The sequence below is a fragment of the Primulina huaijiensis genome, chromosome 17 (genome assembly GCF_012295235.1).
Source record: "Primulina huaijiensis isolate GDHJ02 chromosome 17, ASM1229523v2, whole genome shotgun sequence".
In the NCBI taxonomy this organism is placed as follows: domain Eukaryota; kingdom Viridiplantae; phylum Streptophyta; class Magnoliopsida; order Lamiales; family Gesneriaceae; genus Primulina; species Primulina huaijiensis.
In genome coordinates, this window is record NC_133322.1 from 17,237,468 (window position 1) to 17,250,116 (window position 12,649).

The 12,649-nt window shown below is 31.5% G+C and overlaps 1 protein-coding gene across 1 annotated transcript; it reads right to left on the bottom strand.

Moving 5' to 3' along the window:
• Window positions 1–3,895: 3,895 nt before the first annotated feature.
• LOC140962411 (uncharacterized) lies at window positions 3,896–5,614 on the bottom strand. Its single transcript, XM_073421285.1, has one exon. It carries the CDS (start codon window positions 5,335–5,337, stop codon window positions 4,144–4,146), a length of 1,194 nt encoding a protein of 397 aa, XP_073277386.1. The 5' UTR covers window positions 5,338–5,614; the 3' UTR covers window positions 3,896–4,143.
• Window positions 5,615–12,649: the final 7,035 nt, after the last annotated feature.

Genomic DNA, 12,649 nt, shown 5'->3' on the forward strand with positions numbered 1-12,649 from the left:
ATATAGGAATTGTACGTCAAGTTCAAAAAATGCGAATTTTGGCTAAAAAGAGTGACTTTATTGGGGTCATATTTCAGAAGTAGGAGTATCAGTAGATCCAAAGAAAGTGAAAGCAATCATGGAGTGGCAAAGACCAAAGAATGTGACTGAGATTCGAAGTTTTCTAAGTCTGGCAGATTACTATCAAAAATTCGTTGAATGATTTTCCTCGATAGGAGTATCACTCACAAAACTCATTCAAAAGAACTCCAAATTCAGCTGGAGTGAAAAATGTGAGAAAATTTTCAAAACTCTAAAAGAGAAACTTTTTTCTGCGTCGGTGTTAGTATTACCTATTGAAGACAAGGATTTTACCATCTACAGTGACGCATTGAAGCAAGGTCTCAAATGTGTGCTCATGTAAGAGGAGTGATTGCATACGCATTAAGGCAGTTAAATTCGTATGAGAAGAATTACCCTACGCAAGATCAAAAGCTAGCAGTAGTGGTTTTTACTTTAAAAATCTGGAGACGTTATCTTTATGGTACCAAATTTGAAATATTCAACAACCACAAAAGTCTCAAGCACTTGTTCACTCAGAAAGAATTAAATATGAGACGAAGACGGTGGATTGAATTTTTGAAATACTACAATTTGACAATAAGCTACCATCCAAGTAAGACAAACAAGGTAACTGATGCTTTGTTTTGGAATAATATGGATAAAAGCACCCTAACTTTATCCTCAGAGCAACCATGACTTCAAGACACAATCAAGCTGAATCAAAATGGAGACCATGTATTAGAAAAATTTAAGGAACCAACCAAAGAGAGAAAGACACCATATTTTTCAAGTACACAAAAGACGAAATTCTATGACCATTCCTTCAAGACACAATCAAGCTGAATCAAAATGGAGACCCTGTATTAGAAAAATTTAAGGAACCAACCAAAGAGAGAAAGACACCATATTTTCAAGTACACAAAAGACGAAATTCTATGACCATTCCTTCAAGACACAATCAAGCTGAATCAAAATGGAGACCCTGTATTAGAAAAATTTAAGGAACCAACCAAAGAGAGAAAGACACCATATTTTTCAAGTAAACAAAGATGAAATTATATGTATGAAAGGACAACTATGTGTGCCAGATATTGACAAAAATCAACAAGAAGTAATGTCAGAAGCACATACATCAAAATTCTCTGTCCGCCTTGGAAGAACAAAGATGTACAAGGATTTGAAACAAAGTTTTTGGTAGAACATAATGAAGAGAGATTGCAGAGTCTGTCTCTAGATTCCAAGTGTGCCAGCAGGTCAAAACAGAGCAACAAAGACCTGGAAGATTGCTTAAATCATTGGACTTCCAGAATGGAAATGAGAACATATTTTTATGGAATTCGTAGTAGGTTTACCAAAATCTAGACAAAGACATGATGATATATGGGTAATTGTAGATAGACTCACGAAATCTGTGCACTTCCTACCCGTTCGTATGAACTATAATATAGAAAAATTAGACACATTGTACATGGGTAATATAGTGCTACTGCATAGAGTCCCATCAATCATCTTCTCAGATAGAGATCCGAGATTTGTATCCCATTTTGGAAGAGCTTTAAGCAAGCTATGAAAACTAAAGTTACTCTTTGTGCGGCGTATCACCCTCAAACTGATGGTCAAACTGAGAGGACAATACTAAATTTTGAGGATATGGTGAGAGCATGTACTCTAGGCTTCAGTGGTAATTGGAGTGAACATCTACCTTTGATTGAGTTCGCTTACAATAACAGTTATCACAACAGCATTGAAATGATACCGTACGAAGCTCTATATGAGTGAAAATGTTGATAACCACTATATCGGAATGAACTAGGCAAAAAATCTATAATTGGACCTGAGCTAATCCAAGAAACAATGGGTAAAGTTACAATGATCAAGAAGAGACTAAAGACTGCACAAGATCGAAAAAAAAGTTGGCCAATCTGAAGAGAAGACCAGTGGAATTTGTAGTGTGCGAAAAAACATATGTGAAATTTTCACTCATCAAAGGAGTGTTCCGATTCAAAAGGCTGGGAATTGAATCCTAGATATGTCGAAGCTTTTGAAATTCTGGAGAAAGTAAAAACTCTTGTTTATAGATTAGAACTTCCACCTGATACGTCAAGAATTCACAATGTCTTCCACGTTTCGCAACTAAGAAGAAATATTCCGGATTCAAGTAATATTTTTCAAGCTAGACCACTTCTAATCGAAGAAAACTTGAATGAAAAATTAAAGTACGAAGAAGCTATGATTCCATATGTAAAAATACAATGGTCTAATCATACCAAAAGAGAAGATACTTGAGAACTTGAAGAGAAAATGAGAGGACAACATTCTTACTTCTTCGAGTGTCTAGCTAACATAAGTTTCGAGGATGAAAATTTAAATAAGAAAGGAGGAATGTGAAAACAAAAAAATAGACATAGAATTCACCATAATTTCTAAAATTCAAAGGGCCATATTCATCTGATTTAAGATGGAGTTGTAACAGCCCTTCTAATAGTCATTATCATCCTTGAATTGAGTTGTAACAACTGCCATTTAAGCTGCTCATGTTAGCCTATAAATAGTAGCTCAATCCGAGAGGAAAATCACACAAAATCCTCTACAAAATACTGTAGAAATTCAGTCACACTAGCTACAAGAAAGAGAACATTTTCTACTACAATTCCTTCAGCATTTTAGAACAAGAGAGTTGTTGCGATATTGAGAAAAGTTTCTGTCCTAGAAGCAAGCTAAGCACAATGAATTCTGAACAACACTCGGCCTCATTTGAGCCAATTTCGAGCATCTAGGGAATATCATTCAAGCATCAAGTCCTTCACATTAAATTTCGAGAAAATAACATGTAAGTGTTCTTTTGTATTAAGAGTGCACACTTATATTCTTTTCAAGTGGGCTTGAAGTTTTTATAAAATCAATTACATATTGTTTTTGAAAAACTCTATCAGCACGATCTATTTGTTTCTAATTGATGTGATATATCTGAATCTGTTCATTATTCGATATTAGATATGATATTCGAAAGTATATTTGAATTATTTGAAATGCACTGTAATGATTCGAGTTAGAAATGGCAAAGGAAATTCCGATATTTGATTTGATTTGATATGGCCTGATGCGGTAAGATATAATAATCGTTTATTCGGCATCGTCCTTTAGAAGAGTAACATATAAGGGACTGATCACTAGACCATGGAAAAATGAGATGATTTTCAATGTTATGTTTGCACTTTGTTCATATTTTATTCAACATGCTTATGATTGAAAACTTTGATTTACTTTATTATTTGTTATGTACGATCGACCCCCACTTACTGAGTGTTTACCGAAACACTCAACCTTTACTCTCCCTCCCCATATAAGAATAAGAGCAATTAAATGAGGATGAGCAAGCCATGTTTTAGAGATGGTAATGAAGAACCAGTTCGAGATCAAACATAATTAATAATTTGGTTTTTTAAGTTTATAACTAGTTTCCACATTTTGTTTTGAATCGCATTGTAAAGACGAATATCTATTTTTATGAAATAAATTGATTTGCTATTTGATTACTTCAAGGTTTGTTGATTACAAATTGTATAATTGTGAAACAACGTCGGTGTCGACTAACCATGGTTTCAGAGGCTTGACAAAACCAAGTAAACCGTACTGAAAACAAATCCGTCCGAGAAAGTGCTGGTAAAATAATCGAATCAATGAGTGCTGGTGAAACATTCATCTATGTCACCAACACCCTTGGGGCAAATTATTTTTGAGTTTATTTGTTGCATATGTATACATATAAAATTTGCAATCATGAAAATGTAATATGATACAAAGAACTCAAACAAAATATCTGGCATTGAATAATTTTCAGAGCAAGTGGCTAGAAAAGAAACATAATTTGTTGCCTTTACGTACATTGGGAAAAGCTAGTTAGGGGGTGAAAAGCAAGGAAAATTTAAATATAACTACACAATCTTGGAAAAGTTTGGAATCATCTTGAGCCTGAGATTATTATTTGAATATGAAAAGGAGAAAATTTCCTAATTGACCCTCAAAACTCTGCACAATTATAGGGGCCACTTTAGCTCAACATAAGCTCTGCCAATTATGCTGCTTTGGACCATTTTTTTCTCAAGAAATTGAATTATCCCTACGGCATATGACACAATGATCATTCAACAACCTATCAATAATACTCCCTTTTTCAATCTTCAATTTTCCACTTCCCCTGTTCCACAAATGCACCCCGTAGCTCGACTTCTTGAGCTGTCGAATCTTGGTGTCGGCCCATTTCGCGTGGGCCGGGTCAGAGGGTCGGGTGAAATAACCCGCTATTCGAGTCCAATCCACCGGGTAGAAAGCCATTGGTGGCAAGACTGTGAACTTGAACTCCTCATTTCTTGCCACCCTATCAACCACTCTGGAAACCAAATATGGCCCATTGTGACCCCATCGATTCCCATCAAAAGTTAATGCAAATTCCTCCATAAACTTGTACACAAGTGGATGCTCCCTGTCAAAAACAAGAACTGCATTATTCAATCTTGTCCAGTTTCCCTTGATATCAACACTTTGAGCTCCGATTACGTTCTTTAACGCTGAGAAATCTTTCAGGATTACGACGTCTGTGTCCATGTAAACCCCTCCATATTTGTATAGAGCGGCAAGTCTCATCAGATTCGACAGATTTTGAGCTAGAGGAATCTGCCCTGGATCCCTGCTTCCATTCTTGATTTCTCTTAACCAAGATTCAGCAGGAGTCTTCTTGAATAGATCCCACAGGTCCGGAGTCACGGCCAGAACCCGTAAACCGCACCCGATCAACGGCTCGAGAATCTTGTCTCCATAAACTGAATCCATACTTTTCGACAGTATGATCAAACAGCCTTGCGGATTGGTTTGGAACAAGGTCTCGAGCACGAAAAACTCCCGTTCTCGATACGAATCCGCCGGGGCGATCCATGTCATGAAGAACTTAACTTTGCATTCATTTCCGCGGAAGAATTCCTTAACCCTCGAGTCAAACTTCGTTGATAAATCAGACGATTCGAAAAATCCCGACTCCTCGGGCTTGAACTTGCTTTCTGGATGAACAAACTTTTCATCAGTTTCTGTAAAAATCTCATCTGTTAATGACTTCACCTTGATCTTTTCTGCTGAAACCTGAGTCTGCATCTGATGATGATGATGATCACTGCTCCCATTATATATAATTGCGTCGGCCAAAAGTAAAGCCAAAATTATCAAAACAAAAGTAAAGGTGGAGAATATGCTCGTTTTGAGGGAAATGAATCTCAATGAATCAAACATATTTTTCCAACCCATAAAAATTTAAGGAACATCCAAAAACTATAAATTAAACGAAATTTTTGAGAACTCAAGAAACAGGGTCGAAGATTTTCGTGGCGGCTGATGCGGAATAATTGAGGAAAAGATAAAGAGTAGTGTACAAAAAAGATGATATTGCATGAAAAGGTATGATTTGAGTGTGATTCTTTGAGTTAAGATCAGATTAAGCAGTTGAATTTAAGAAGATTTTTAGCTGACACCCAACATATAATAAATTGGCTGACCTTGGGAGACTCGTCTACAAATTTAAGTACAAAGTCAAGCAAATAGTTTATGTCATAAAAATCTACTTTTATTTGCATATAATATCATTAATATAGCAAAAAAAAATGTGGATAAGGTTTTTTTTGTTTCTACATTATTAAATTTTTATTAAATGTATACAATTTAATAGTTCTACAAAATATCTCATGGAACATATAAGAAAGCCTTTGGTTATGATCTTTCATACTCTTTATAATTTATATATATATGTTCTTTTTTGTTTTTTTGCATCGTTGGAAGATTCATTTAAGAGGGTTATTGATACAATGGGTACGAAGTATTTAAATATATAGAGATGGAATCAATTTAATCCTTTTAAAGTATATTATGTAATTTAATTTACTAATGAAATGGAATCGTGTATTTGACATTGTGAAAAATTGGACAGCTCTATAAAGAATTCTTTTTTTTTTTGTTCACACACACACACACACACATATATGACAATGTGAAAAATTGGACATATCTATAAAGAATTCATTTTTTTGTCACATATATATATATAGTAATATATATTATGTTTCCCACCAAATGTGTACAGTTCTGTGTCCATCGTTGAGGTAACATCCACATATTGGATATGATGAAACATATTAAAATTGTACATCAAACATGTGAATACCACATCACCGATGGACACAATGGTTGACAACATATCGAAACTGTATATATATAAAGTTTTGTTATGTCGTCCACTAACAGCGCCTACCTCTGTGTCCACCGCTGAAGTGACCCTCACCTATTGAATGTGATCAAAAATATCAAAATTGTACATATAATAGGTGACTGTCACCTCATCGGTGGGCACAGAGGTGAGCACTGTTGGTTGCCACCATATAAAAACTTTATATAAGTAGAATTTTGCTATGCTACCCACTAACTATGTCCATCGCTGAGGTGATATTGACTTATTGGATGTGATGAAGTATATCAAAATTATACATCTAATATGTGAGAGTCACCTCAGGTTGACACCATATAAAAACTGTATACAAGTAGAGTTTTGTTATGCTGCCTACTAACTGTGCACACAGCTAAGGTGACATTCACATATTAGATGTGAAGGAACATATCAAAATTGGACATCGAACTAGAAATTCCATTTATGCATAACGTGGTATTACAAAAAAAAATCCCATGTTAGCTATTTTAAATAAATGGAGAAAATCATTCTTTGTTTTCTTTATTACAAATTATCCTTAATAAAATAATCCATCAACCCCTAGAGTAACCTCAATTATCATTTTAATGGATGGACAAAAAACCCCTTCTTTTAGTTCAATAAAAACTATTTTCAAATTTTATCTTACTAAATTCTTAAAGTAGCTAAATGATTTGTTAATAATAATTAATAACTTAAAAGTATTAAAATTAATTGCTTAAATATTTTTAAAAATTGTTAATTATGTTAAAAATCTTTGTCCACCAATTATCGTGTGCGTGACTTGTTAGTGTTAATAAATTTTATAGTCCAACTATAACCATCATAAACACTAGTAAAAGATGCACACACGTTGTATGTGTTATTATTATTTTTAATTTGATGAAATAAAATTAAAAAATTAACACGAAATTATTTTCAATTTAGAAGAGTTGTTCGTTTAAAAATGAAAGTTTTGTTTAGATTTTTTTCTATGTAAAATATGAAGTTTTTAAGCAAGGTAAGAAGCGTAATTATGGAATTAAATATTTTGATTTCCTCTAAAGTAGTTACTCTAAGGGTCTCATACTTAATAATATAGTGTAGATATATTGTAGATTATCACTTGTTCAAATTCTTCTAATTATTAAAAAATAATTCGATCCTTTTAATAAAACTATTTTTTATTTAATAAAAATAATTAGAGGAATCTGTCCTTATCCATTCGTTTGAATTTATCAAACTTCCTAATATTATTTCCATTCTTTATCTATATTTTAAAAATATGTTAGACTATATTCAATATTTTAAAATTCAAAAAAACTATTTTTTATTTAATAAAAATAATTAGAGGAATCTATCTTTATCCATTCGTTTGAATTTATCAAACTTCCGAATATTATTTCCATTTTTTATCTATGTTTTAAAAATATTTTACGGTTATATTCAATATTTTAAAATTGTAAAAAAAATAATTAATTAATTTGAAAATTATGCGTACGGATGACGACGTGCATGAATTTATCCTTATATTGAACAATAATAATAATACACAAGGCTGTTATAAATTATAATTGATGCAATGAATTAGCAAAAACAAAAACAAGAAAATAACATGTATAATTAATAAGCAAAATGATTTAGAATTTTCCATCACAGTGTGTGCAAAAAGTTCCACTAGTATGATCATAAATTATAACCGATTAAAACTAGTATTTTAGTAATTAGTTTACTTAATCAATTGATTAAAAAAATAACTTTTTTAGTCCATTAATTTGTAATACTTTGAGTTTTGATCGATTAACTATTCAAAATTTGGTTTTGATGCAGTAACTTTTTTTATTTTTGTTTTCAGTCATATTTCGTCAGAGATTGACGGACATTGAAAAACATCGAGAATTGGTGACGTTGAAGACACAAATTACTGACATGTTCATTACCACGTCAGCAATTAAACCAAAAGCCTAAAATTAAAATTCCAAAAAATATTTAACAAGTTAATAGACTAAAATCGAAAATCCGACAAGTAGCTAGAAGTAACAAGATAAAGGGCAGTTGAAGAAAATTGTAAAAAAAGAATGAAGATATATATTTTTTAAATTCAAAATGACATACAAATATACAATACCATCACGATAATTTTTTAAATTGTAGCAATATTGTAAATATAATAATAAATACACACATATACTTTTGTGTCTATATTTATATATATACACACACATTAGAGTGACACGATTATCATTTTTGCATTTCAATCCAAAACGTCTTGTTGATAATATTCCGTTTGAAGATTAATAAAAAATAACTATCGAAATGAAAGATATATTTGTTTACATTATTTAAATATAGAAGTAATTATTAATTTATAATAATTAATTCATTTTCCCAAAAAAATATGTTTTTCCTGTCTCTGATTGGGATCTTAAAATTTAATGCTTTTGTTCCTTTGATTATTTAAAGTATATACATAAAAATTGTTTATGGAAGACGTGCAGAGTTTGAACATGGAAACAACGTATCATGTACTTTATTAGCTAATAATATTTTAAAGCAAGTCTTAATTAAGATTTTTTTTAATTTATATTGTCTCTATCTCAATTATATATATCACATTTTTTTTGTTTATCTCAGATATATAGGTTTATATTATATTTAAATATTTTTTTCTACTCTTTTAATAAGGCAAAAACTTGTGTGAGACGGTCTCACGGGTCGTATTTTGTGACAAGGATATCTTATTTGGGTCATCCATGAAAAATTATTACTTTTTATGCTAAGAATATTATTTTTTTACTGTGAATATTGGTAGGGTTGACCCGTCTCACAGATATTTTGAATGAATTAAATATTGATAAAATAGAAAGTTTGACTTTTGCAAAAAATTTCTTAATATGTGAGAAAAGAAACAAATCTATATAATTGTGACGAAGGGAGTATTTGTTTAATGTTGTGAGTCGTGTGAAATTAATTTGAATTTTCATTAATTAGGGGCTAAAATAGATTTCATTTAGATCACATCCCGATTCCCCAAACAATCAAATAAAATTAATTGTCATCTACATTTTGGATGATCCCAACACACATCATGAATTTGGTTGAGAAATGATTATATTATGGTCTACTTTGGTTTAGGGAAGACTTTACAAAAATAAAATAAAAAATAAAAAAAATCACGTGAGATGCAAATTAATTAGGATTTTTAAATATGAAATATGGAGGGATGAAGATCTTTTTTCATGTAGATGTGGTATTGGATCCGTGGATCATTTGGCCAAGTATTGACCTTAAAAGACAAACAAAAGAGTTAGAGGCTAGAAAGTTTTGGTTTAATATAATTATTCTCTTAAATGAGAAAAAATGGAAATTTAAAATGGTTTATAATAGTTTACAAATGAATATTTCAATCATAATATGAGAACCATAGTTCTTATCCAAGTGTAGATTTACATCTACTCGATTTTCAATAAGAGTAAGATCATAAACATTGATTATTTTTAGTACCGTCTCAATATAATGAGAATGTGTGAGGGCAATTTCTTCACGTCTTAATGATCTTAGTTCGACATATATATAACATCCACTGTATCCATATCCTTCATGTCAAATTCCTTTGTCAACAACTTTTTCCATGCTCATAATCACTCCAGACATTAAGTGTTTCATTCAATCATCATTTTCATGATTTTTTGCACTTTTGTTTCTTTTTGTGTTGCGACAAATTTTGTAACAAATTTTATTCTGTCAAGAATTCTTAGTTATTTCCTATGTAACGAACTTCAATTATGTCTTTATTTCATTTAGGACGAGTTTCTATTACAACTTCATCATCTTTTGTTACGACGAACCTTCTGCCTTGATCATGTACTAACAGTAGTCACGGCATGCTTCACCACATTTGTATTATTTGCAAGGTCTCAATTGTGCACCAAATTTTGATGATCAATACTATTATTGATATATTAATTCATTTTCTTTGGCTTAGGCACGCTTTGAAAAAATCTAAAAGAAAGATTTGATCCTCAGAGAACTGTAGTTCTCCCAAGAGCACGATATAAATGGATGCATCTACGCTTACAAGATTTTAATTTTGTAAGTGAACATAACTCTGCACTATTCAAGACCAGTTCCACTCAAACACTTTGTGGAGAGAAAGTCATTGATCTAGACATGTTAGAAAAGACATTCTACACTGTTCATGCATCAAACGTGTTTCTGCAGCAGCAATAACGTGAACATGGATTTCAAAGTACTCTAAACTCATATGCTTACTAGTTGTTGAACAAAACAATGAGCTGTTCATGAAAAATCACTAAATGCGCCCAATTGGATCCACATCATTTCCATAAGCAAATGGAACTACATTTACTGAAACAGATGAAACTGCATTCCTGAAGCAAATGCTAATTCAACCCAATCATAACAATGAGAGCAAACGTGGACGTGGGCGTGGTCAAAGAAGAGACTCATCAAAAAAATGGAAAGAAACATAATACAAGCTACCAGCAATTGAATTCCGATAAAGAAGAAGAAAAGGAGAAAAGTTCTAAAGTATATTGGAAATACATTGGTCTCGTACTTGTTATATGGCAAAACACCTTGTCGATCTCTACCAAAACTCAATCAAGGAAAAAGGAAAAATGGAGACAAATTCTATGGACAATGGTGGTCCAACTGATATAACTCACTTTGATGTCTATGATTTCTTCGCTCATCCAGATAGAAATATAGATAATTTAATAGGTGTTGGTGTGTTAAAAAACAATGAATAATTGTTTTTATTAGTTTTGTTTCTACTTTGAATTCCAGTTGATTTTTAGGTTATCATAGTCTTGTTTTTATTTTGAAGTTCAGTTCACGTTTAGGATTTTTCGTTGCAGTTTATTTTGTTATTCAATAAATGTTTAAGTTTTTATTATTATTCAATAAAATATTTTCATTGAAAGTCTTACATTTTATTTATCATGTTTAGCTTATTGAGTTATATTTTCTTTCAGATTAGTGATCAAATTTCATGATAAATATTTAGCGGATAATGGTACAACACATGTTATTCTTCAAAATAAAAGGATTTTTTGGAGTTAGTATTAGTTGAAAATAATGTTAAAACAATATCGGATGCATCAAAAATTATTTAAGGCTATGTACAGGAAAAAATAATTTTACCAAATGATATAAGAATATACATTGAAAATGCACTGTACGTTAGCAAATCTAGTGGAAATTTGCTTAGCCTTATATATATCCGTCGAAATTGATACCATATTGAAATATTAAATGTCTTTGCATAACATCTATTATATCTGTCAGAAAGAGATAATAAAAATTATATACACTCCCTTCTAGGAAGTATTTTACAATAATAAAAACAATTGAAGCAAACATTGTCACAAACCAGAAATTTTTTGACAAACAAAGCTTCAAATTATGGCATGATCGACTTGGTCACTCTGGGGTAACAATGATACGCAAAATAATAACTAGCATGGAAACCCTCGAAAGAACTAGAATATATTTTTGCACAATGATTACCAATGTGTTGCTTGTTCTCAAGGAAAACTAACTGTAAAATCTTTCCCGACAAAGATTGATGTTGAAATTTCAACCTTCTTGGAGTTAATTTATGAGGACATTTGTGGGCTTATACACCCACCATGTGGACCATTTTGATATTTCATGATATTGATTGATATGTCTATTAAATGGTCACGTGTTAGTTTTCTTTTAACTCGAAATATTTCTTTTGCTAGATTACTTGCGCAAATTATTAAATTACGAGCTCAATTCACAGATCATTCAATCAAGATAATTTGTCTTGTTAATGCTACTGAATTTAAATTGCAGACATTTAATTATATTTTATGTCAATAGGGATTTCAATTGAGCATTCAGTTGTCCATGTTCATACACAAAATGGTTTAGCAGAGTCATTATTAAAAGTTTGCAATTAATTGTTAAACCATTACTAATGGTAAAAAAAAAATTTCATCATCTGCGTGGGGCCATGTCATAATACATTATGCATCATTGATTCATATAAAGCCAACTAATTATCACTAATACTTACTCTTACAACTTTTTTATGGTCTAAAACCTGATGTTTCTCATCTTTAAGTACTTGGTTTTGCATTAAAAGTCCACCTCCCAACTACACAACGAACCAAAATTGGTATACAACGTAGAGTTGTGATTTATGTGGGATATGATTCATCATATATTATTATATATTTGGTACCTTTAACATGTGACTTGTTTACTGCGAGGTTTGCATATTGCCACTTTGATGAGTTGGAATTTCCAAATCTAAGTGAAACAAAGTTGTATCTGAAGGAGCAACAAAAGGTTTGTTCCTAGAATGAGAAAATATTATCTTATTATGATTGT

Coding starts and splice junctions, on each gene's coding strand:
- LOC140962411 (XM_073421285.1), bottom strand. CDS start 5,337: ATGGGTTGGAAAAATATGTTTGATTCATTGAGATTCATTTCCCTCAAA.